The sequence below is a fragment of the Guillardia theta genome (assembly GCF_000315625.1).
Source record: "Guillardia theta CCMP2712 unplaced genomic scaffold GUITHscaffold_16, whole genome shotgun sequence".
Lineage (NCBI taxonomy): Eukaryota > Cryptophyceae > Pyrenomonadales > Geminigeraceae > Guillardia > Guillardia theta.
The window spans coordinates 840,429-865,138 of NW_005434658.1; the positions used below are offsets into that span (position 1 = coordinate 840,429).

The 24,710-nt window shown below is 53.9% G+C and overlaps 7 protein-coding genes across 7 annotated transcripts; 3 read left to right on the top strand and 4 right to left on the bottom strand.

Moving 5' to 3' along the window:
- Window positions 1-281: 281 nt before the first annotated feature.
- Window positions 282-1,933, bottom strand: GUITHDRAFT_135711 (hypothetical protein; the record flags this gene model as incomplete). Its single annotated transcript, XM_005836963.1, has 6 exons — window positions 282-740; window positions 797-965; window positions 1,013-1,095; window positions 1,146-1,367; window positions 1,426-1,686; window positions 1,733-1,933. The coding sequence occupies 6 exons, from the start codon at window positions 1,931-1,933 to the stop codon at window positions 282-284; spliced, it is 1,395 nt and encodes a 464-aa protein (XP_005837020.1).
- A 1,047-nt stretch (window positions 1,934-2,980) lies between these two features.
- On the top strand, window positions 2,981-5,076 carry GUITHDRAFT_162017 (hypothetical protein; the record flags this gene model as incomplete). Its single annotated transcript, XM_005836964.1, has 12 exons — window positions 2,981-3,115; window positions 3,335-3,374; window positions 3,399-3,646; window positions 3,692-3,721; window positions 3,801-3,901; window positions 3,952-4,052; window positions 4,098-4,210; window positions 4,259-4,507; window positions 4,553-4,651; window positions 4,701-4,760; window positions 4,811-4,898; window positions 4,949-5,076. The coding sequence occupies 12 exons, from the start codon at window positions 2,981-2,983 to the stop codon at window positions 5,074-5,076; spliced, it is 1,392 nt and encodes a 463-aa protein (XP_005837021.1).
- A 426-nt stretch (window positions 5,077-5,502) lies between these two features.
- On the bottom strand, window positions 5,503-7,639 carry GUITHDRAFT_162018 (hypothetical protein; the record flags this gene model as incomplete). Its single annotated transcript, XM_005836965.1, has 9 exons — window positions 7,518-7,639; window positions 7,373-7,464; window positions 7,250-7,327; window positions 7,124-7,206; window positions 6,935-7,076; window positions 5,826-6,860; window positions 5,668-5,773; window positions 5,589-5,620; window positions 5,503-5,562 (listed from the first exon to the last, which is right to left on the bottom strand). The coding sequence occupies exons 1-9, from the start codon at window positions 7,552-7,554 to the stop codon at window positions 5,503-5,505; spliced, it is 1,665 nt and encodes a 554-aa protein (XP_005837022.1). The 5' UTR covers window positions 7,555-7,639.
- A 1,447-nt stretch (window positions 7,640-9,086) lies between these two features.
- On the top strand, window positions 9,087-11,537 carry GUITHDRAFT_135714 (hypothetical protein; the record flags this gene model as incomplete). Its single annotated transcript, XM_005836966.1, has 7 exons — window positions 9,087-9,752; window positions 9,800-9,856; window positions 10,212-10,327; window positions 10,377-10,444; window positions 10,832-10,882; window positions 11,031-11,098; window positions 11,397-11,537. The coding sequence occupies 7 exons, from the start codon at window positions 9,087-9,089 to the stop codon at window positions 11,535-11,537; spliced, it is 1,167 nt and encodes a 388-aa protein (XP_005837023.1).
- A 227-nt stretch (window positions 11,538-11,764) lies between these two features.
- Window positions 11,765-13,017, bottom strand: GUITHDRAFT_67488 (hypothetical protein; the record flags this gene model as incomplete). The annotated part of the gene is made up of 7 exons (XM_005836967.1): window positions 11,765-12,010; window positions 12,066-12,176; window positions 12,220-12,315; window positions 12,372-12,470; window positions 12,511-12,677; window positions 12,731-12,803; window positions 12,835-13,017. 7 exons carry the CDS (start codon window positions 13,015-13,017, stop codon window positions 11,765-11,767), a joined length of 975 nt encoding a protein of 324 aa, XP_005837024.1.
- A 2,663-nt stretch (window positions 13,018-15,680) lies between these two features.
- On the bottom strand, window positions 15,681-17,226 carry GUITHDRAFT_104442 (hypothetical protein; the record flags this gene model as incomplete). Its single annotated transcript, XM_005836968.1, has 9 exons — window positions 15,681-15,719; window positions 15,778-15,852; window positions 15,959-16,060; window positions 16,263-16,337; window positions 16,386-16,443; window positions 16,721-16,779; window positions 16,828-16,928; window positions 16,971-17,080; window positions 17,123-17,226. 9 exons carry the CDS (start codon window positions 17,224-17,226, stop codon window positions 15,681-15,683), a joined length of 723 nt encoding a protein of 240 aa, XP_005837025.1.
- A 722-nt stretch (window positions 17,227-17,948) lies between these two features.
- On the top strand, window positions 17,949-20,603 carry GUITHDRAFT_104443 (hypothetical protein; the record flags this gene model as incomplete). The annotated part of the gene is made up of 19 exons (XM_005836969.1): window positions 17,949-17,994; window positions 18,042-18,098; window positions 18,146-18,260; window positions 18,355-18,415; window positions 18,460-18,852; window positions 18,901-19,023; window positions 19,069-19,134; window positions 19,188-19,280; window positions 19,329-19,382; window positions 19,450-19,487; window positions 19,543-19,618; window positions 19,676-19,717; window positions 19,770-19,829; window positions 19,875-20,025; window positions 20,139-20,195; window positions 20,242-20,290; window positions 20,337-20,398; window positions 20,503-20,529; window positions 20,581-20,603. The coding sequence occupies 19 exons, from the start codon at window positions 17,949-17,951 to the stop codon at window positions 20,601-20,603; spliced, it is 1,593 nt and encodes a 530-aa protein (XP_005837026.1).
- Between the last annotated feature and the right edge of the window lie 4,107 nt (window positions 20,604-24,710).

Consider the following 24,710-nt stretch of genomic DNA (forward strand, 5'->3'; position numbering starts at 1 on the left):
GGAAGATGAGAACGGAGGTAGAAGGGGAAGGGATAACGAAGGAGGGAAGGGAGTAAACGAGGGGAGAGGGAAGGGAGGACAGAAAGAAGAAGCAAGTTCTGAGAGCCTTTCAAAACCTCAAGTACAAACAAAACCTCCACAGGGGCAGGAAGGGAAAGGGCGCTGAGGTCTTCCACACTTCATTCATGCCCGTCCTTGATGCTCCATGTGCAGCGACGAGGGAGAGGGAGTCCTGGCAAGGAGAAGAAGGTCAAGGAGGAGGCAGGGGAGAGGGTTGGAAACTAGAATACAAAGACAACCTGTGACAAGCTCTTCTCTCGTGATGTTGCCTGGGCCTTAGAGGCTGCGAGTTGCGTCTTCTCCTTGTGCGTCTGAGGAGGAGCTGATGACAGAGCTGGCTTGCCCTGGGCTGCCTTCCCTGCCTCTTTGGCTGCAGGAGGAGTCGATTTGTGCTTCTCTTCAGCCTCCCTGATCTGCTCTGCCTTGCGGATCAACGCGCTTTCAGCTTCCTTGATGTCGTGGACTTCTGTCTTCAGAGATTCTCTCGACCCACCACGGGCGGCTGATCTTCTCTTCCCCAGCCTCAGCAGCGACTGTTGAACACTCCCATGGCTCTGCACCACATCCCCGCCCGTCAACATTTTCCCATTCCTCCTCCCTCTCACAACCTGCAGAGTCGCACGCGGCCCCCGGGCAGCGGCAGCCGCTCCCTGTCCTCCTCCGACCTCAGGTATCGCAGCCTGCCATGGGGTCTCAGTCGAGACAGCAGGAGAAAGGAAGGAAGGATGCTTCTCACCTGAACCACCCGGTCGCTGAGGGGCTGGATGGGCCGGTTGTTGGGAGCGAGGTCCTGAGAGATCTCGTCCGCATCGTAGTAGAAGATGGGGATGGGATCGCGGAGGATGTTCCACAGCACTCCTTCCGTGCAGGGAGGCTGCGTGAGCGAGCCGTTGAAGCGGAAGAAGCTGCGGCATTGTGACCACGGGGTTCTGAGCAGGATAGCGAGGCTGACCTGCTCATGTTCCCTGTCGGTGCCAGACTCTCTCGGATGCTTTCAAAGCTGATGGCAGGCTCGAGCTCGTTGTAACGGAACACCTGCACCGACACTCCAGTCAGCCTCCTCCCTTTCCTTCACTTGTGCCTACGGATTTCTGCAAGATCTTTGAGATCTGGTCGACGAAGAGAGGACTGGACAGGCCAACGGTCAAGTCCCAGCACAAGAAGGAGCCGATCCCTTCACACCTGGACCCTCCGCGTTTGAGCATGGAGGAGATCACCATGTACTTGGGGCCAGGGGCCATGTGCCAGAACTGGACTTCAACGTCGAACTGAGTCCCGTCTATCTTGTTTTCACTAGGCGCATGCACCTGATGAGGAGTTTCACTTCTCGACCCCTCACACTCCCGGGAGGGCCCTTGCACACACCTGAATCTGCTGCAACGTGTACACAGGACCACCTTCCTCCATCTGCAAGGTGGGCTTCTCATGGTCTTTGAGGTCGAACTTGTGACTGTCGTAAGTCTCCTCCTTCTGGTGCACTGAGATCATCTTTCCCTTGAAGTCCCACTTCATCGCAGGAAGGGGCGTCGCTTCTGCATGGCTTGACTCTATGTTAACAGGGCTCTGCTCCATCCCTACGTCACAAGTGAAGTAGTACTTCCCCCATGTCGATGGCCCGTCCTCTCCCTATCCATCACTTAGCCACAGGTAAACAAATCAAAACAGAAGTCACCCGGAACTCCCAGTGCAGGCTTTGCTTCCGCTGAAATGGAGAAAACAAAGCAGACCTGTCCTCTTCGATGGCGCCATCCTTCGCCAGGAAAACAACCAGAGCAACACAGCCCAGGGCAGCCAAGCTTGTCAACAGCAGTTTGCGATAATTTCTCAGAACTTCGGCATTGGAGCTGCTCGTTGGAGCAACACACTGGTCCATGATCGGACCTGTAAAATGAGAGTTACTACAATTGCTCGAACCCGCCCGTCAATCAATCCCTATGCGATGAAAGAATATCCGATCTGTCCTCACAATACCTTCAGCTAATGCTTTTGTTGGTCTCTCCTCTTGTTCTCCTTACTTACTGTGCATCTTGTTCCGTTTGTTCATAATCTACACTCTAGCTGTCTTATCTTCTCCTGTTCGCTCTTCGCTCTTCTTCGGCCTCGTCTACGTCCCATTCTATCGTCTCCAGTCATCAGCTCATGGGCGACAGATCTAATTTGGGACTTTCTTGGAAGTGGATCAACAAAAAAACATTCAAGTAAAATACATTTTAAATAAAAAATAAAACATATATAACATAAGTAGTTTGTAATTCATGAAAGAAAAAAGTTTGATTAAAATATGTTGCTAGGGTTGTTATCCTCATCTCCGAAATTGTTTTCAACGAGGCAGGCTCACCCACAGTCAGAAGAGTCGGCCTGGCGCGGCGCTGCGACCCGGCCAGGCCCGGGGCCCGGGCCGCCCAATTTTACTAAATTATTAAGTAAAAAAGACGGACCAACAGGTAGTAGAACTGCCGGGTAGTACTCTGGTACAATCTCTCACCGCAGTACGGTTTATAATTGATCATCGATAAGGCCGTACTATGATAACTACCAGAAGATCTTCCTCGGGATTTAAGTCAGTACTACAGAGTACCTCACACAGTAGTTCTGAGCTACCATTGTTTTATTATATTAGAAAATATTATAATAGTTTTAAGATAATCAGTATAGGCTATCTGATATCCGGTACGGCCCACACTGGCCCCTAGTACCAATTTTACTGTCCTAAGGTCGCCGCGTACAAAATAGACATGAAGGTGGGTGGTCAAGATGGGACAGGGGTGGGTGGAGATGAGCAACCAAGTTTACCACCGCGATTTGGAGCAAGAGACGGGTGAAGAGAAGGTAGATGACTAGGGGTGGGGTACTATCCCAGGTCCGATTCCGGGGAGAGGTAGGGTGGTTTACGGCGGTAGGTCCCGATGTGGAAGCGGAGATGCAATCAGGGACGGGAGACATGGAGGCAGAGCAAGACAAGAGCGCGATGGGAGAGGAGGTAGACGACCCGAGGATAGACGCACAGCATGCATACAAGGAGATGTGCGAGACCAGCTCTCTTGGGTTGGTTGGGGTAAACAGCTGAGGCTCCTCGTAAGTCTCTTGACGAAAAATGGACGTGAGGTTTTGCCAGTCACGCATTGACGGAGAGAGCGAAGTTAGATGTGCTCTATCGACCTGCCAATGTCGTTCATGCTAAGAGATAGTCTCTCAGACAGCTAGCGAGTGCACCTGTGAATCTAGCAATGACCCTCGTTTGTCGATACTCTCTGTCACGAATAACTCCGAAAAGGCATGGAAGGCGGGATGTTGTGCATGGAGCGAAGCCGAGTGTGTGTACTGACATGATGTTGCAGGTTCAGTCATGGGGCCAGACAGCTCTCAGAACCCTCAAGCACACTTGATGATTCCCCAGTCCTCAGCGATGAACGGAGCTCAGCTGCTGATGCCGCACTCCCTTCCCCATATGCTCGCGCCGATGCAGCATCAGATGATCGGGTTCCGAGGTGGCTCCCCTCCCCCGATGAGCCCCACCAACTTGGCTCCGCACATGCCGCACTCGTTCTCGCCCAACGCTTCCAGGTCTCCCGTCTCTGCCTCCAAGGTCACTTGCGCTCTTCCAAGCTTGTGCTTTGACTCGCAATACCAGGGAATTCCTTTACAGATGCCGCTAAACATGGTGAACCAAGGACGAAGCTCTCCCATCCTCATGGTTTTCCCTTCTCTCTACCTCCCGACAACCTGACTAGTGTGAGTAGCACGGTATGAAAGTTGTCCCGCACAGTCAAGATCGCTCAATGATGCCGGATCAACTCGACAAGACTTCTCCCAAGGGCAACTACCCGCCGAGCCCGATGGCGTAAGCGGCCGCATCAACATCATCTCATGCTGAATGTGAAGCTCAAACAGGGAGGGGCATGCCAACAAGTCGCCACCCCAGCAACATTCACGTGGAAGGATCTATTCTGTTCCGAACAATGCCGGGACTGGAACTGAGAGCTTGAAAACCTGTAGGAAATTCGTGCAAACACATGTATCTTGATGCTTGTCTGCAGCTCAGTCAACGATGCCGACGAAAGACATGGACAAGCGGATCGAAGACCTCAAGAAGAAGTTGTCGTCCAAGGAAGGTGACCTAAAAGATCTGCAGGATCGCTTCATAGATCTGGTGGGACCCTCAAGAATGCCTGCTCTTGTTGGCTGAAACTTGTCACAGGAGCATGAGAACTCAAAACTTCTATCTGAACTCAAACATCTCCGAGAAATGGCCGCATTCGGTCACAAGGAGTGCAGGCGCTGCAATGAGTTGAACGTCCGAGTGAAGGACCTGGAGGCCCGCTACAACGCTCTCGAGAGTGAGAACCGAACCCTGCGCAACAATGCCAACGTGAAAGCACCCGTCAACGGTGCCAACGTGAAAGCACCCGTCAACGGTGTTGTGAACGCCAAGACCCCCAACCAGAAGGTACTCGTGACTCGTCAACCTGTCAGAGGTCCCACCCTTGTTCAGGTCGGCATCGGGATTCTCCTGGAACGCCTCGAAGATGACTCGACAGTCATCACTGACATCGTGCCTGGTTTCGGCGCTCACCTCAGCGGCAGACTGCAGGTCATGAAGGCTGAATCCGTGCGGGAAGGGACTGACGTGACCCGGGCAGATCCGAGATCACGTGATGGCGATCAACGGGGTGTCGATTGCTGGTCTGCAGCTGGACGAGGTAGAAGGAAAGTGGCAGGTTGAGATAGAGTGATGTGACGAAATCATCAGGTGAAAATGTTGACGGTGGGAGAAGAGGGAAGCACTTGCAACATCCTTGTCGACAGGAATGGTCAAAGACTCGAGGTTCAATGCAAACGTGAGCTTGACTTGAGGTGTTGGAATGCTTTCTGAGTTCCTTTCCTTCAGGGTTGTATCCTGATAAAGTCGATGACACCAACTACAAATGTGCCCACAGGATCTCATCAAGACCGGCGGATAGCAAGTACACGTCGCACGACAACCTGTTCCAGTACTTCTGGTTCGACAAATTGTGATGAGCTCTGCTTGCAATAGACTACATATACAAGAAAGATCCTTCATATTCAGCATGATGATGCTCTTTCGTGTATCCGACAGGGTCAAAGAAAGACACCGACTAGAGTTCAGATTAAAATTTTTCTCTTCTAATATACATCCCGTGCGATGTTGGAAGCCTTCGTTTCGGGTAGGACAAGGAGCCCAGGAGAGACTTTCCAAGCATCTCTGCGGATGGTTCGGCCTTCACTTCCATCATGCTTTCTGGCTCCTTGATCAATGTGTAAGGCAGCTTTGGTTCTTGGTGATATGCCCTGCGAAGCCCATTGAGGTTGATCTTTTCCCTTGTCTTGATCATGCCGTTCTTCATCGTCTCTCTCTCTCGCTTCTTGAAAATCAAGTTTGACACGAGCTGTTCCTTGTACTTGATCCACTCCCGCCCTTCCTCATACAACTGCACTAGAGACATCTCCGACGGGTAAAGCATCTCGCGCTCTGACAACACCCTGCACACCTCTGCGTCTAAGATCACCTTGGGTTCAGAATTCCAGTTGTCGTTGAGCTCTGGAGACAAGTAAGGAGGAAGGAGGGAGGTAGCATGCCAGCCTTACCCACTAGCTCGTGCTGCATCCCGATCTGAGTGCTGCCCTTCGAGACAAGCAGCTCGACTGGAGTCGCGGCGACTGACGTGTAGGCGTTGGGAGTCTTGGAGAGGACCTGCGACAGGCAAGGGAGTCAGCAATGCTGACCAGCAGGACATGAAAATCACCTCCAACAGATGGATCGTATGCCCGCGAAGGAGTCTGCTCAAGAAGACATCTTTATCCATCAAAACTTTGCTGAGATCACTCGATGCAAGGTCCGAGGTGTTTCCACTTGAGGTGCTCTTGTTGGACGGCCGTTGAGAAGGCTGGTGTCGTTGATTGTGAGCTCGGTTATCTAGCACAGACTTGTAAATGTTCACTTCGCCCGACATGATGAAAACAACTCTGCTCCATGTTTCTCTTTCCCGCGCGATCACTCCGGATCTATACTGCAGGATGTCGAAGGAGCTTGCGATCATGTTCAGCTTGTCGTCACTAGCGTCATGAAACACTGAGAGCTCACGGAAGAAGTTGAGCTTTCTTGTATGCATGTTGTCCTGCAATGGCTTGATGTGACTTTCGTACTCCTTGAGCTGAACCCTCAGCAGAATGGCAGGCTGGTCAACGATGACCGTCATATCATAGGACCCCTTCGACAAGAAGCTCTCCACCCCGATGATTGATCCCATGAGAAGTTTCTGCACCGAACGTTCCACTTGGTTTTCATCTGACATCAACGTTTCCACACGGTCCAAGTACTTGTCAGTGGTGAGCTGAAGGAAGAAGGTTATCGATCCAGAGACAGCTTCCGCCTTGCCCGACATGTGCTCATCCACCAGACCGCTGTACCTCTCGTCGTCCTTGAGAGGCAGAGCGTACTTGTGGAACTTGTGCATGTCGGTCTGAAGCGCTCTTAAGGGCACCTCCACCAGACCTAGGAAGTCGTGGTCCCCCCAGGCGTCGTAGTCCCACACGGTCAGTTCCACGCTATCAGCGTCGTCCTCTACCTCGATCTTGAGCGTCTGCTCCCAGATCGGGTTCAAGGTCTTGTACTTTACTTCCGTTTGCCCCTCCCTCGTCCCCACTCTCACTACGACGTATGGGTCCGAAGTCCCCGAGGGATCCAGCGCGGCGATCTGAATCGCTTCCACGATGTTTGCAAAGAGGATGACCTTTCCTCCCTCTGAGCTCAAGGCTTCTGAGTTCTTCACAGCCTTGTGCTGGCAAAACAGACATCCCTCCAACACCTGCACCCGCTTCACCCCGCGTCATGACCGGCATGGCTGACGCGCACCTGGTACAAGCAATCCACTTGTTGGCCTTCTCTCACGACGATGCCTCCCCGGTGCACGAACTTCCGGACGTCAACAATCTTTGCGAGCTGTTCCTCCATGTGGGAGCTCACGATGTTGAGCTCTTTGAAGGTGTGTAGCTCCCTGGGCAAGAGGTCACGCGGCGGATCCATACAGGCAAGGGAAGGGACCTGAGAGCTTCCATCAAGTAGAGGATGTCTTCCGGGAGCCTCTCACTCCAAGGCTTCTCAAGAAGGCTCACAAACGTCTCTATCTGCACAAGCTTCACACAGACATCAGACATGCGTTCGTGTGACCCTGTTGATTCTCTTCATTCCGGGGCCATGGGATGAACTAGGCTTATTCGTCTGCTGTCCACGACTCTTGAGGATCGCCTGATTGGTCGATTTGAGATTGAGCGAAATGACATCAGCACTCACATTCAGATTCTCTCGAGCTCGTCCAACGACGAGAGGAAAATGCACTTGGACCTCTCGGGAGATCTTCTTCTCTTTTGTTTTCTTCTCATTGACTGTCAAGTGGCTGTCAGTTCGAGGCATGAGGGTTGTGGAGCACATGACTCACTTCTGGGAAGCTGTCCTCTCGACTCCCTTGCGCGCATCTCATTCCAGCATGTCACAACATCATGTTTGAAGCTCCCTGCGCTTTCATCTACATTCCACTGCGTCCATGCCGCTACACAATCTGCAAGCAACCATGAGTGAAGGTCTTTCTTCCTGTTTTTGTAGCATATTCATCCTTCAGCTCCACTCCAAGCCACACCTTGTCCTCCTCCTCCTCTACCACACGGTCCCCTCAACCACGGCAGTTTGACCGTCCCTATTGCATTGCTCGTACAAGTGATCCACGTCAAGACAGCTCCTCGGTCTCAGGCTTCTGGCTCTTCTCTCCCTTGCTGTCTTCCACCTCCGCGTCTCTTCCTCCATCCTCTTCTCCTTCACCTTGGCCGTTGCTACCGCTCGACTCTCAGGCGCTGACCATGGCCGTAGCCTCAGCTAGTACAGGCTCACTGAGTCAGCCGGGCCAACCGGCGGCAGCAACCGGCAAAAGTTTCCATGAGTTTGCGTCACCGCCGCACTCAGAGCCCGGAACGGTGACTGAGAGTCTCAGTCTGCCCGAATCGGTCATCGGGCCGATGTTGAACAGACTGAGTCAATCGTGCGGGACTCAGAGTCCGATCACCGTAGGCTCAGTCACTCACCGGGCCCCCGGCCAATGACTCATCATTGAGTCGGGCGCGCGGGGGGTGACTCGCTCTCAAGTTACTGAGCAAGTTAATTTGAAACGTGAAAACCGTTCAGATCCGCCCAGGCTAGCAAACTTAACTGCCACATCCGACCGAGGCGGCTTTCAGGGCCTGCTGACTCAGTGATCGCGGGCGGCCCTTGGCCCGGAAAGACGGGCCCCGGGCGGGCCGGATGCCGCCGCTCAGGTAGTCACTGAGCTGTGAATGCCGGGCGGCACTGCATGCACCGTGGCACTGCCCCCTGCTGTCACACTGAGTCACCGGGCAAGCGCGCCGCGGCAGGGCGGGCCCCGGCCCCCGCCGCGCCGCGGCCGATTTCGGAATTAACAGTGTCAGTGCCAGGCCGGCGGGCCCGGCGTCCGAATAATGACTGCATACAATCGGACAGTGGCACGCCGGCACGGTCACGGGGGGCCGGGCCGGGGCGGCCTCCGAACTCATCATGCCCCCGCATGGAACTTCGGAATGGCCCGGCGTGCCGCGTCACAGTGCCCCGCTATGCCGAGGCGGCGGGCGGCACGATCATCCGGCCCGCGAGTACGCGGCCGCCCCCGGCCGCGCGGTCTGTCATCGGCGGGGGTCGGCAGTGGCCGCAGTAGGCATGACCGCCGGAGTCGGATCGGACGCGGTCCCCGGGCCAGTGGCCGGCGGCACCCGTGCCACCGTGGCACGGCCCGGTGACCGGGCCCGGCCCGGGGGCCCGGGGGGATGAGGGCCAACAAGCCTGCCACCGAGGGCGGCCAATCATTCATAACAGTACATTTCAAAAAGGCGTGTAAAAAGCGGGATCCGCCTGTGATGGCAGGAGCGAGGGGTCGTGTCTAAGAGAGGCCATCTGATCATCCTTTGCCACCTCTCAACCTCTTTCTCTCTGCCTTGTGTTCAGCATGGACACCCTTGTCCATGTCGAGGACGACAAGGAAAATGTGCACAACTGTAACAGCTCTCCTGCCCTCCCCAAGACTCTGAAGCGGGAAGCTCTCAACATCTCATCGAAACTCAAGGATGTAGCTGACTGTAGGAGCCCAGCACCAAAGTCTCGACCGTCTGTGCTGGCTCTTTGTGAGATGTCACCCATGTCCAAAAGCCCGCTCTCCATTCGGAGCCCTCTGCACGCACAAACTCGGAGTCCGTTGCACAAGCCGAGGATGTCCGTCCTGGCCCTGGCAGAGATGAGCCCCATGGGTGAGAGTCCTTCGCTAGAGGACAATGCTGCAGAAGCCAAAAGCTGTGCCGGACAGCAGGCATTGTTTGCCGAAGTTATGCAGGAAATTGCTAACGACTTGAAGGACAAGGAGCTTGCAGGTTCCAAACCAGAAGAAGAAAACAAGAAAGGAGACGAAGGCATTATCACAAAGCAGGGAGACGTCTCGGTTAAGGAAGCAAACAAAGAGAAAGAAACAGCAACAGATGCGAAGGAGAAAGAAACAGCAACAGATGCGAAGGAGAAGGGTCCGACTTACAGAGGGCGGGAGAGCATCTTGTGGTTTCAGGACCTCGAGAAGGGGCAGACACGTGAGAGCTGTCTAGCAAACATTGATCTAACCACCCTGGTTGTCTGCTCCTGCCATGTCCTGTCATCTAACTTCTGTCATTGTAGGAAGAGGGGCCAGTGCTCAACCAAGAGGTTGAAACGAATCAGATGTCGTCTTGCGAGGTCGAGTTGCAAAAAGGAGAGAAATCGGATTGCAGCAGTTGTAAAGAGGAGAATTCCTTGTCACACTCAGGAGTGAGGACAAGCTTCATCCCGACCACTCCCTCCTCCCTGGCCAAGAGAAACTCCTCAATCGCCTCCAAGCTTCGTCCTCCCTCCCCTAGGTGACCCTCAGCAACTGAACCCTGACGGGACTGACGTTTCTTTCATCAGCGTCACGGCTCGTTGGGCTCCTAACGGCATCGACCGATGCTTCGGAAAATGGGGGCCGTCCGCCTCCTTTTACTTAGCTCCTCCGACGAGCTCAGAGACCGTAGGACGATGCATTAGCTCCTCGTCCAGTCTCAGTTTGTTGCAGCCTGCAGTAGAGACGACGAGCAGCAGAACAATCATCCAAGTGACCAAGGCGATGTCGATCGAGGTGGCAGAAGATGCGCTGGGAAGGAGCGAGCAGAGAAGCAAACTGCATGTCCTGTGAGCGCTATCGATGGGCACATGTCGGTTGTATCTCACTCGCCGGCAGGTACAAGGATTCACTCATTACTAAGGATCAATATGACAATGCGATCAACGCTTTCCGACACTATGAAGGTGAATTTGCTTCCCCTTTTTATCAACTGTTGTTCTTCATGTCTGTGCTACAATGGTGCCTATGATGTCTCATGTCTCTGGAGTACCTTGACTTCGAAACTCTAACGATCGAACAACTTGAAACAACCTGAGTTCCCTCAGACCGGAATTCTTTGTTTTCTTCTCGATGTTATGTAGCCATGCAACTTTGTTGTCAAAAGATCTCAATCTCATCTTCTCATATGACATCTTGTCTTTGAATTCGCCAGAAGGAAAGACTCCAGGCAGCTTCCCGTCAGTTGAGGGAGAACGAAACAGCAGGAGGAATCCATCGGAAGGAGGGACCTTTGAATCAGCTAAGGCAAGGCTTCGTCCTCCTCCCCCGTGCTATCTTTTTACACTGCGCAGGAGAGATTCAAGGACAGGAGCAGCCACGAACCTCTGTTGGCCTCCAGCAAGGTCAACTGAGCTCATGCACCATTGCCCCCTCCTCAATGTAGTAGCAGGAGACGGTGTCTACACCGAAGAGGCATTCTTCCTCCCGTCCTCTCACGCCTAAGCGTACTGAAGTCCAGCCGTCCTGCTCTTGCTGATCAGACGCTTGCAGGCTACTCGTCGCCTGCCCGCGACTCGTCGAAGACCGGCGGCCCTCCTGCCTCTCCGAGAGGCAAACGAGTAAGTGGAGCAGCGGGGCAGGACAAGTCAACGAGCAGGTGAGCGGGATGGTTGGAAAGAAGCCACGTGACTCGCTCCTCTCAGCTACCAACCTCATCGCCTTTCCAGCTCGAGACCCTCCCATGGCGAGAACGCAGGCCCCGGCACCTCATCGCCCATGCGAACCTCGTCGTCTCCTTATGTGCGCGAGAAGAAGGGCAGCAGCATACTCAACCAGCCCTTCCAAGCTCTTCGCTCCACTCCCGGTACTCGCAGTCTTGTCCACCTCCCTTGGCTGACCGAATGACAGTTCGAGCAGCGCAGAGGCCTCGAGGAGGTAGAGAATGAAAAGCTGATTGTAGAGGGAAAGAAGGGCAAGGGGAAGTCCCAAGGCGGCAGGGCCATCAAACATGAGCTTGCTGGATCAGCAGCAGGTTGCCGTCGGGATCTCTCAACGTGATGGAAGTCTCTCCATCCTCGTCCAGCTCTCTCTCTACAATGCTCCCACCCGCAGCCTGTAACGCTGGTCATCAGCTACTTGACCCTCCAAGGGAAGCAATTCACCTCCACCTCCCCCTGGAGTTTTTGTACATCTGCCTCAGTCTGATTGCAGAGAGCTGAGCATAAAAGACTCATCATGACAAGCTAATCGATTTTACCTTGTCAACTTGTGTGTTTTAGCCACTTTCACTTGCCTAGTGCTGATCTCTGCTGATCCCGATCCTCCTCATCCTCCTCCTCCTCCTCCTCCTGTTCTTGCTTGAAGTCCAAGGCAAACTGCTTCAATCGATTCTTCTTCACATCGAAGAGCTCTGCGACAGCTTTCACAGCTGACGACACAGGGATCCCGTGGGAGATGAACGAGCGGAGCACTCGGGCAGCGAGAGAATCGTCTTCTCGCGATGACGCTGGTGAAGCGTTTCCTTCGATGACCTGGTCAGACATCAGCTGAAACAGAAGATACTCCCCTCGTCTTGTTTCTGGTCACCAGCGTGAACTCTCCTCTGGGCGATCGTTTCTGAAAGTGGCTGAGAGCTTCCCGAAGTTTGCCTGCAAACACTTCCTCATGGATCTTTGTGAGCTCCCTTGCAACTATGACCTGAGAGAAGGGTGACTTGAAGGCAGACAAAAGAGCTGACTACATCTCTATCAGGACAGTGAGCACATAGGTCTTCTAGGGTCGCCAGCAGCCGATGAGGTGCTTCATACAAGACCATCGGGGAGGGTGAGGAAACGACCTGTACAGTGTCAGCGAGCGCTAGAGCAGCAGGATCAGGTGCTCAGAGAGTCTCACTCTTTCAACAAACTGCTGGCGCATGGAGCCTTTGGCTGGTATGAAGCCTCCGAAGCAGAACCCTTCCTTGGCCATGCCCGAGATGCTGACCGCAGCCACCTGAACCGCGTCAGCTGGAGTCGCATCAGCATGAAGCTACCGCTGCACATGCACCAGGGATGGGCTCAACTCTGATCCCTTCCTGCAGACATGCTCGGACAACTTCAGTCCCTGGGTCCGAGATAGCAGGAGTGCCGGCATCGCTGACGATGGCAATGCTGCGACCTGCCCTTGCCATGTTGACGATCTCAGAAACCGATCCCTGCCCTGTCCAACGTGCATCAGGGTGACTGAGTTTGAAACCTTGAGCTATGACATACTGTTGTGCTCATGGTGACTGATCTGAGGCGTCTTTATGTCGAAGTGCTTCAACATCCGTCCCGTCCTCCTGCTCTCGCGATCAGTCACAACACGGACAGCGCACAAGAAGGTGCCTCGTGTCCTCGCTCGCGATCACATCTACTTGCTTCAGAACGTTCACGGCACGTACGGTCATGTCGTTGAGATTGCCGATGGGTGTCGCCACTACATAGAGAGTCCCAGCTTGCACTTGAACTGTCCTTGCCTCCTCCTCTACCTCCTCCTCCTCAGGACTGCTAGCAGTCATCCGCAGGAGAAATGACGGTCTTTCCCCCCTACCGAGCGATATGGCTGCGGGTTTCTCGAAGCAGCATGGCGCTCTAGCGCTGGAACTGAACGAACTCGGTGCAGTCAGGAATGCTAACTTCGAGCTCTGCTGCAAATTCAGCCCTGCTCTTCCTCCCGAAGAAGCAGCAGAGCTCGATGGCATCAGTACGTAACCTTCTCCTCCTCTCCCACCACCGCCTCTCCCTCCTCCTCCTCCCATGGTCTCTATCGCCATCAGGATAACTGCAAACACCACCTTCACCTCCAGCGGGCGGATCCACATGCTGGAAACGACAAAACAGAGAATCAGTGAGTCGAAGTGGTTGAGTCTTCACGTTCAGTCTACAACTTCTCTCTGGTCATTCATAATTTCAGACTCATTCTTCACGTTCAGTCTACAACTTGTCTTTGGTCATTCATAATTTCAGACTCATTCTTCACGTTCAGTCTACAACTTCTCTCTGGTCATTCATAATTTCAGACTCATTCTTCACGTTCAGTCTACAACTTCTCTCTGGTCAATCATAATTTCAGACTCATTTCATAACTTTCGTCTTCTCCTCCAACGAGATTTCAACGATCCGCCAGCAACAAAGTGCCATTGCGCCCCTTCCTTATCTTTTGATCACCCCTACCCCCTAAATCCAAAATTTTCTGTTGTGTACCCCATCTTTCCTTATAAATGAGTACCCATCTCATGTCACCCAACCCCTATTCCTCCACAGTATCGCCAAGCATGGTGGCCGTGAAGGTGATAGTGGCGCTGATTGCCATGGGGGTTGCCTGCATGGGGGAGACGAAGAGGCAGATAGGTGAGCGATGAATGTCTGAAGACAACAATGGCGAAGACAACAGCAGCAACGATGATTGTGATGATTATGATGATCATGATGATCATGATGATTATGTTGTATGATGATTTTGTATGATGATGATTGGAAGTGGAAGGGTGATCATAATTGGAGGACAATGATGAAGATACGAAGAAAGTAGCAATAATAGTGGGAGGAGGAGGAGGAGGAGGGAGGGAGGGGGAGGGGGGGGGGGGAGGCGGGGGGGGAGGGGGGGGGGGGAAGCAGTGATGCCACATGACTGCCTTCTGTAGACGATCGTTGCATGAACGAACAAACCCATCGGGTCATTCAAAGGTAGAGAATTTTTGGCCCTCACGCAAGCGCACCAACCAACCTTCTTCCAGATGGCAGACGGTTCAGGCAAACAGCAGCGCACCTGTCGTTATCATACATCCACAGTACGGGCTAGTGAGTTCATTCACTATTTCAGCCTCTTCCACTGATTTTCCCTTCTGCTCTCTGCTCTTCCCAGGGGAATCGCATGCTGAGTGTAGCCTCTGCCTTTGCGCTGTCTTTGAGCACCAGCAGGAGATTCTTTGTGGAGTGGGAAGAACCATTTGAAAGCTTGTTCGAGCCAGCATTTGACTTGCACTTGTCTTCTTTTCGCCGGGAGGGGGCAAGGAACAAGATGCTGAGGATGGATCTAACTGCAAACTCTCCGTTTCTACAGCCCAGCTCTGAGAAGCTGGGGTGTCATGATGTGATGTCAGACACGATGAGTTTCGAGATAATTTCCGACCAGTACTTCCTGCCATTGCTCCTTGTGAATCCTTTCATTCGCAAAAATATCCAGCAAATTGGCTCCGATCTTCGTGGTTGCCTGCCAGAACTACATGGCAGTGAGAGGGAGGATGCTGAAGTCTCTCATGAGTCTCTTATCTTGACGATGATTGCACGTTGGTTGTTCAGACCCAACAAAAGGATCCGCAAGGCAGTTGATACTTTCGAGATGCAGCGAGGAGGAGGAAGATGCGAAGTTGGGGTACACCTGAGAACCCCGATGTTCGAATTCGAGTACAAGCAGGTCCCGAATCCAAGGCTTGTTCCAGCTCTTATGACATCATGCCTCAGGTACCTCAAGTCGACTCGGAAGTTGCGCTGGAGTGCGGCAGGAATTTGTTGCTCAACCGATCGAGTGATACGAGCGCCGGGGGTGGGGAGGAGGCGGGCTGGATGTTTCTTTCGACAACGTCGGACGAAGTCAAAGTGCTAGCGAGGGAGATGCTGGCGGGAAACGTCACGTTCACAAGAGGGGCTACGAAGAGACTGCAGGAGGATGGGAGGGGAGAGACGCAGGCCCTGATGGACTTGCTGCTGCTGTCAAGGTGTAGGTCGTTGGTAGCATCCGTTCATTCAACCTTCAGGTCCCCTGTCCTCTTCTCTGCCGCTCCTCCCTGACGATGCGAAGCTACTCTGCCTCCATGTTCTCTCCTCTCCGCCCGTGGGTTGTGACGTCCGCAACTCGTCAAGTGTCCTTCAAGCTCATGCTCTTCCCCAGCAAGTGACCCAGTGCCACAGGGGGAAGTTTGGTTCGAGGGTTCCCAGCGGAGTGAGTGCGTGAGAAGTCGACAAGTGGAGGTAGACGACTGGTCGTTGAGCGTGAGACTAACTGCCGAGCAGCCTTGCTTCCATGCAGGCGCCAAGGTACTACCGTTGCTGTCTTGCTATCAGAGCGAAGCCTCGGATTTCCAGGGGATGAGGAGCAGAAGATGCGGAGGGGAGAAGTGCGATGGCGACGAACATGCGTGTTGGTATTGAGAAAAAGGAAGTAAGAGAACAGCTGCAAGATTCAGCTCAAGTCGACTTCGTCCATGAAGGATATCAGCCCCTGTGTGAGGTCAGGGGAGGAGGTCAAAAGACTCGAGGAAATCAGTCTCGATGAATACCTGCACAAAGTCTTCTTTCTCCTTCTCTTCTGTGGCGGGGCTACAAAGATTTGAAGGGTCCTTCGTTTCAAGAACCTGAGCTCGTCAACCACTCAGCCTTGTCCTCCTCCTCCTCCTCCTCCTCCTCCTCCTCCTCCTCCTCCTCCTCCTCCTCCTCCTCCTCCTCCTTCTGTTGTCCCACCTTGACGCCAGGAGGTGCGGTCGTCCCTGCTTCCATTGATGCGAAAATGAGCGACGCGACAGATTTAGCAGTCTTCTCCTGCTTTGCAAAACTTGCCGCAACCTGGAAGACAGCAGCCTTTTCACTGTATTCTCAAGGGCTAGAGGGCAGTGGGAAGGAGGAGAGACGCAGAAAACATAGATCAGCGAAATGACGCAGGCCGAAAGTCAGGGAGGGAGGGAGGGAGCAGTACGAAGATACAGCAATGTCTTGCAGAAGATAAACAAATAGTAGCAGGGCACGGGAGCAGAAGAAGAGCCGTTACCTTGGCACCAAACCCGTTACCGAGGACGTGAACTTGATCCACTTTCAATGTCTTCGAGATGTCTGCCCATAGCCTCTGCCCTTGCACACATGAGTCCCCTCTCCTCCTTCCTTTCGCCCCCACCGTCAGTTCTTCTACCGCAAAGCTCTCGGCATTGGCTGGGTTTGACGACAGAGCTTGTCTGCGGGTGAGACCATCAATGTAGGAAAAATTGGGAGTCAGGGATGGGAGCGAGGAAGGGACGACGAGTAGGGGAGTGAAGGAGGGACGGTGAAGGGTGGGGGAGTGCAGGAGGGAGTGAGGAAGGACAAGTGGGGGAGAGTGAGGGAGGGAGAGGGAGGGAGGGAGGGAGGGAGGGAGGGAGGGAGGGAGGGAGGGAGGGAGGGAGGGAGGGAGGGAGGGGGAGTGAGATAGTGACAATGTTCACTTCTTCTCAGATTCCCTCCCCTCTCACTCACCGAGTTTCTGCTGGAAGAGGCTCGGACAATCCTGTCCCTAGAGCATCGTAAAGGATCACCTGATCTCCTTGTCACTCAGAGGTAGAGGAGGAGGAGGGTCAGCAGACCCTTCTGTCAGATGTGCAGACAGCTTCCATGACAGTGAGATACTCGTGATCTTTGAACTTGTCCGCAATGACAAGCAGAGGCTTCCGCTTCCCCTCCTTCCCTGCTCTGCGTCAGGAAGTGAAAGGGGCAAGGGCAGCGTCACCTTTCACTTTCGATCTCTCCTTCGATTCATCTCCCACCACCCGGTAGAAGACTTCTCGCTTGTTGCTGCTTACTGATCCCTCCGTCGCTACGGTCACTGTCTCCTCGGACCTTCGCTCCATCAGTACACCCTCGTCTCCTCTCCAAACCTACCAGGGCATCCAGAATTCCCATGACCGCGGCTTTGTCCCACAGAGAGCGTCGCTGCTCCGAGCCTGTGACAGGACGAGCACGTTCCCTGCTGCGAGCCTCAACATCTTCCCGATGGCAGTTCTGCGATCCTCTCCTTGCTCCTGTTCCATGCGCAGACATGGCGCGATGGGTGATCGGATGCCCGTCGTTCCCGTGATGAGCGGGAAAGTTCCATGCAGAGAGGGATGAGGAGGAGAGAAAGAAGAGGAGGAGCGGAGGAGGAGCGAAGGCGAGAAGGCGTTTGTAACGCCTGCATGAACCAGCGCCAGCATCACGGCGGCCGCTGCCATGACGAAAAGTTTGCGGCTAACAGGAGGGGTTCTCGTTTCTTTTGATGGGGTGGTAGGATAACCGGGTGATCCAATTCCCCGCATGGTACAAATCAAGGAAGGGGGATGGAGGGGGTTATAAATTATTTCGCAGGGTGCCTAGTGTATGAGGGGTACCTAACTTGTCAACGGACAGCGAAAATGGAAAGGAAGGGTAGCAAGGAAACATGCATGAAGGGAAAGAAGAATAGACAGTGCAAAGGGAAGAGGAAAGGAAAGAGCAGAGAAGAAGAGATATGAAGGAAGGGGAGATCGCATGCCCGTAAAAGGTGTCATGAAGCTCAAAGAATCTCCTATCCTAGGCAAGAAACGAAAGCAGTTTTGCACAGGACATGGCAGCAGCAATAGAGAGCGTAAAGTGGCTATTTTCTCCCATGATGTTCTCTTGCAGGAACAAAGCACTGACATGATAGAGCGATGAAGATGCATGAAAAATAGCATTGCTCCTCTCACACTCCATGGAGGAGATCAACAGAGACGGGGCATACAGGTGTTTCGAGGAAGGTACTCGTAAACACATGGCCCATGGCTGTTGTGATGTTGTCCCCCAGGGAAAGAGCTTCTGGGAGACAACTTCAGCAATGTAGAGACAGCATTGGCGAAGATCAGTGAGATGTTGCGGTGAGAAGGGTTGGAGCTCATCATGTTCTTTCAGCCAAGGCCATCTACTTGTGGGACGAGGATCCCGATTTCTTCGAGGAGAGAGGCAAGGTTTATCTTCACCTGAAAGACTACAAGATGGCCATATCAAACTTCAAACAAGCGCTCAGGTCATTCTTAGTCTCTGAATGCACATCCACATCCACATCCACATTCATGGGCTCGCAGCGTAAGAAAGCATTGGAGCTGAAACAGTTGCAACAGGCTGTACACGAACAAACCGGCAGAGTTGAAGCGACTCACGTCCAACCTGCTGGATGCGGAGGTGCCGCTGGTGCTCAGGGTTTCTCGTTGCTGACTTACCTCAAGGGTCTCTGTAGGGTGCGGTCAAAGCAGTTCGCCGAAGCTGTCTTCCTCTTTTCCTCTGCGCTCGAAGTCGATCCCTCCAACCTCTACCTCCACGTCCACCATTCTCTTGCTCTCCTTGGCCAGGGCAAGACATCTCAGGCGATGGGCGGGCTGATGACGTACCTTGAGGGAGACTCCGAGCACCCAACCGCACGTGCGGGCATTCATGTCTTGGTAGCGAAGCTCCACAAGCAGATGAAGAATCCAACGACGGCAGCCCATCACATCCACGAGGCGATGCGGCTCGAGCCCAACGACCCGGAGGCCCTGCTGTTATACACGCAGCTGAAGGGACGGGCCGGAGAGTTGTACGAGGAAGCCACGGACTTTCTGCTGAGGAATGAGCCGAGGAAGGTGCGGGCCCTCCTGCCATGAGACGAGAGATGCTCTGAGTTTCAGTAGGCCATCAACAGCTTGAATCATGCCATCGAGCTCGACGATCGCGACCCGCGTTTCTTCATTCGCCGGGGAGTCATTTACAGGCAGCTGGGGCAGTACAACGAGGCCGTCATGGACTTGGAGCACGTGAAGAACGAGGGGCAGCAGCTGGTGTGACTGAGAGCGCCGCAGGTGACTGAGCTCAATCATGACAACAAGGACGCAGAACGTCAGCTTGCTATCACCTACAACCAGCTGGTGTCATGCGCCTCTCCTGCTGACCCGCAATGCCTCTGAATCTCTTGTGGAAGGCCATCGAGCTCTACGCAGCTCGGGACTTGCAACGGGCGCTGTCGGTGTACAACCTCGCTTTGAAGCACGATCCCGCATCCTCGAGTGTGTGGGTGAGAAGCTCGAGGTCTTGCGGCCTTGCGGGGGCTGACGGAGGCCAGGTGAACCGAGGTGACTGCTATCGAGAGCTGCAGGAAATCGGCCTTGCCCTCCAGGTGTGACCCTGCTCTTCATTTCTCTCTTCTTGCACGTGAGGAGACCGAGGCGTTGATGACGTCACAGGACTATCTGACTGCGCACAACCTCAACCCGAAGGACAAGTTGTCTCCCCCATGTGCTTGACGTGAGCTGGTAGTGACGACGTGGCTCCTTCAGGGACATCAGGATCCGGCTCAGCACCCTCTTCGATGCCCGCGGGCTCACCTACTTTGATCGAGGGATGCACATGGAGGTTCGAAAAGAAGATTTGATGTTCGCCTCCCCTCTGCTAACCGTCCTCCTGCGGCAGGCAGAGACTGAGTTCTCCAACGCCATCAAGTATCTCCCGCAGGTGCCCGGAGGGAGCAGGAAGATCGTTCTCCGCTTCCTCACGGTCTGTGCAGGTCTACCACTACTATCTCCATCGGGCGTCTGCCGCGTACCTGCAAGGGAACTTGAAGCAGGTGGAGCAAGCCTCTGTGCTTCTTCCTGCATTGAACCTCCCGCAGGCTTTCGAGGATTACAAGAAGGTAGTCGAGCTGGACCCCACCAACGAGATCGCCTGGGCTCGCCTGCAGAGCTTCGGGGATGTCTCTGAGCTCGCAAGCAAGCCGGCAGTAGCCCGCAAGAGCTCGCTCCCGTCTCTGAAGGCCAACCAAGGTCACCTCCCTCCTCTCAACCCCAGGCGTCCTCACCCTCGTCCTCACCCTCCTCAAGGAACCCTTGCCTTTCTCCCCTCCATGCCCTCCTGCCCGAGCTCACTTCTTCTCTAGTAGAACCCAAGAAGCTGCCGCACGTGCGGGATCGATCGCCTGTCCGTCTTAGTTCTGGTTGGTGCTGTTGTGTTTGACTGGTCGTGAGCTGACGAGGATGAAGGCGAGCGAGAGTTCTATGACGATCTCATAGCGAGGAGGACGAGAGTGAGGTACGGGCACTCATCTCCCTCATGCGACCTTGTGAGGACATGGCAGAGATTCGCTGAGATCGCAACTTGGCTACAAGACAGACAAGAAGCTTGATACTCGCCCCGTCGGTGTGCTTGCCTCCCTTGCTTCCCTTCCCGTCCTTTCTTCCACTTCCTTTCTTGCTCCACCTTTTGTACCTTCTGCCTGCATCTTTCTCATGTTGTCTTCGCAGATGTTCGATTCAAAGACACCAGACAAGGTTCCTTCACTCTGAGAGAGATGTTTCTCTCGTCATTTTTTTAATGTGCAGGCATTCCGAACCCTTTCAAGTGAACTCGGAGGAGATCGCAGCATGTTCTCGTCACGAGATGTAACAAGTAGTTGTACATTCTGTTGATTGCATGTCCAAAAACAAACTTACTTCACTCTCCCACACAATTTTGCACATCCGCACTGAACAAAGCCGAGACAGCACAAACCAACCACCTTCCACCTATTCCTCTTATACCACACAGTTCCATCATGGGTTAGCAATCTTCCCATTGACGTACACAGGCTGCGGGTCCTGCGCCCAGTAGTGCGTCTCATCCGAGGATGCGGTAGGCATCTACGAACAAGTTACAGGAGCACAGCGTGAGTGTAAACTGACGTAGTAGTCGGTCGTGTCGTAGGTTTCTGCTGTACCAGGCCAGAGGATCTGCAGGGTAGGAGCAGGAGCAGCGGATAACTTGCGGATGAGATCGAACATCTGGAAGCAAAGGACTCAATGCACAGCTCTACAAACTTCACAACTAGTTTGACAGCATTTGCCCCAGCCCCCTCTTGCTCTTTCAGTTGTTGCTACAAGATAAACCCCGAAAACCTGTTCTGCTTGTTCACATCTCCTTCCTCTCTCTGTCTCCTCCCTCTCCTTCCACATCTCTCTCCTCTTCTTGCCCCCTCGCTTCTCGCGTCAGGCCATCGAGGCAGAGAAGGTACTACCCTCGAGGCCTTTTGGTAGTATATGAAAACTCTCATGTGGAATGTTTGCTGTCTTTCCGCAAGTCTTCTCCCTCCCCTCCCTCCCTCCCTCCCTCCCTCCCTCCCTCCCTCCCTCCCTCCTTGCTTCCTTGCTTCCTTGCTTCCTTGCTTCCTTGCTGCCTGCCCCAGCTGTACTTTCTCCTTCCCTGGCAAACTGACTCCGGAGATGACTCTCTTACGCTGCAGGTAGCAGCCATGGGGAACGCGTCAGGGAGGGCTGCGGGCGAGGAGGCAGAGGGCGGCGGCAAGACGTTGAAGGAGGTTGTCTCATGCAAGGTGGATGAGCTGCAGAAGTGCCTCAAGGAGAACGGGGGCGATCGAACCAAGTGCGAGGTGAAGCAGAGACGTGCCCTCGCTCCTCCTCCTGCTTCTCGCTCTGAGCACCTGCTGCTGCTTCAGCAACCCCTCTCAGCTTGTACCCTGCCACATGCGCACGTCTCTTGTCTCTGCTCGCTCTCCCATGCTTTCGCTCTCCCTCAGTCTCCTCTCCTCACCTGTCATGGGCCGGGGTGGCTGCTGCAGCGCTGACTCATGGCGAACAGAAGGAGATCGAGGAGTTCAAGTGCGCGTGCTCGGCCCCCAAGACGTGAGGAGCGAGGACTGCTCTGTGGCGTGCTCGCCCTTTCTCTGCTGTACGATAGCGGTTGGCAGTGAACCAGCGAGCGAGCGATGAGCGTGTAGGAGGGCCTTGAGTTGTGATGGTGCAGGAGGAGCGAGTGGGCTTGGTTGAGCATCATGCTTTAGTGTGGAGGAAGGAAGAGCAGCAGCTGGTCTACTCTCACAGATGCATAGAAGGATACCCTTCATCCTTGTCGTCTCTTTGACCTGCTGGCTCTCCTCCGACCCTCCGCCTGTTGGTGGGTGGTGGATGAGAAGAAACATCTTGTCTTTTCACTTGTCGGCACCTAGACTTTTGATCTTGCAACTGCTTGCTGCGAGCTGCCTCCATCCTCCCTGCATACTTGACGCAGGGCATCTCGCTTGGCATGTCATCGCCCACACTCAGTTCTGTCGCGTTTCGCAGTAGTTTCCGTTCCATTCATATTCATCATGACCACTGTCTCTTGCTCGTTACCAGAGCTTTCCTCCGACAGGTGTCTCTCTTGATTGGTACGGGCAGTCATGGTGGTTTTTGTACACACAACCTTGCGTAGGACCTTGAGCTCAACTGATTTTAGAATCACTGTTTACTAAGCACACGTACCCATCAGATCAGCGCCATGCTGTCTGGCATTGTCATCCCATTTCCCTAAGCCTGCAGAGCGCTCGGCGCCGGACGCTGGCCGTACTCGAGGAGAGGCAGCGTCGAGCGAGTGGTCATCGAGGAGGCGTGGCTGGCGCGGTACATGTCGCTAGGGGCCGACGAGGACGAGCTGTAAGGGGGAACGTGTCGGAAGAAAGGCGTAATAAAGCGAGGGCCGCTGCGATGAGCTTGCGGAGCAGGAGAGAGGTTGTCTAGAGGCGGCAGGCGACTCCAGCAGGTTCATCGCAAGGGTCCAGCTCATCCAGGGGCGAGAAGGAGCTGACTGCAGTCACGAGACATAAAGCTCTGCGTTTAGAACAAAATCTTTCGATCCGAGGTGCTCGAAGCAAAGCGGAAAAACGCTTCTGCCGCTCGATCGCAGAACGTGTACTCCTCACGCAGCAGCCCTTGCCTGCAGCCGCCTCACCCTCCCCTCCCGGCACAAACAAGCAACAAGGTACTGGATGGTGGCCTCCACGAAGTTGAGATGACTGCCGTACTCGCTCTCAAAGTAGACGATGTGCCTGCACTCCCGTCAGCCCCTCGCACGTAGCGAGCAGACGGCTCTGCTTGCTCACTTGTTGTCATGCAGCTCATCCACCGGCAGCACCTGCCAGCACCTGCCAGTCTCACGGTAAGGGAGGCCGCAGCTCCTCGCATCACCTGCCTCCAGTCGAGCAGGTACATAGGAGTGGCAGCATGTGGGCGTGGGCATGAGCGTAGGCGTGGGCGTAATATTGGCATGAGCTTGACGTTGATCAGGATCTCAATTGCGAGTTGAAGCAGCAGAGACGCGCCCTCACTCCTGTTAGGAAAACTTCCTACAAGTATCTCTCGATCCAGTGTTGACACACGAAGTGATCCCGTCAAGAAACCAAAGAGCAAGCGTGTGACAGCAATGCACAATTCAACGGCAATTTACTCCAAATCAACGTTAGAGATAAAGAAAAGTAAGTAATCTAATTTCCTAAGAAACGATACTGCCTAGGACACCTACTTGAGAAAGACAGAAAGTCAGTAAACATATCCTATCAACTCCTCCTCCTGCTTCTCGCTCTGAGCACCTGCGGCTGCTTCAGCAACCCCTCTCAGCTTGTACCCTGCCACATGCGCAAGTCTCTTGTCTCTGCTCGCTCTCCCACGCTTTCGCTCTCCCTCAGTCTCCTCTCCTCACCTCGTGAGGAGCGAGGACTGCTCTGTGGCGTGCTCGCCCTTTCTCTGCTGTACGATAGCGGTTGGCAGTGAACCAGCGAGCGAGCGATGAGCGTTTAGGAGGGCCTTGTGTTGTGATGGTGTAGGAGGAGCGAGTGGGCTTGGTTGAGCATCATGCTTTAGTGTGGAGTAGGGAAGAGCAGCAGCTGGTCTACTCTCACAGATGCATAGAAGGAAACCCTTCATCCTTGTCCTCTCCTTGACCTGCTGGCTCTCCTCCGACCCTCCGCCTGTTGGTGGGTGGTGGATAAGAAGAAACATCTTGTCTTTTCACCTGTCGGCACCTAGACTTTTGATCTTGCAACTGCTTGCTGAGAGCTGCCTCCATCCTCCCTGCATACTTGACGCAGGGCATCTCGCTTGGCATGTCATCGCCCACACTCAGTTCTGTCGCGTTTCGCAGTAGTTTCCGTTCCATTCATATTCATCATGACCACTGTCTCTTGCTCGTTACCAGAGCTTTCCTCCGACAGGTGTCTCTCTTGATTGGTACGGGCAGTCATGGTGGTTTTTGTACACACAACCTTGCGTAGGACCTTGAGCTCAACTGATTTTAGAATCACTGTTTACTAAGCACACGTACCCATCAGATCAGCGCCATGCTGTCTGGCATTGTCATCCCATTTCCCTACGCTACGTCCAAGGGGGTCCCGGTATGAGTCCAGAATACAACATCGCTCCCACTGCGTGACGACAAGAAGGTCCCCCCTGTCGTTGACTTCGCTCAGAAGAACCTTAAGTAAAGGATCTGCAGAGGAAGAGGAAAAAGAGCTGCGGGAAGGTGACGCTTGATGAGGCAATAAAGAAGGTTCAAATCGGTGCGGAAGCTGATTTCCAGGAATGATCAGCTAGGTTGGGATAGCCTTTCCAATGAACGAGATATTGAATACCACGACCACGTTGACGTTTGTCGAGAATCTGGTCCACTTCGTATTGGGATACGACAGTGTTGATGATCCGAGGCT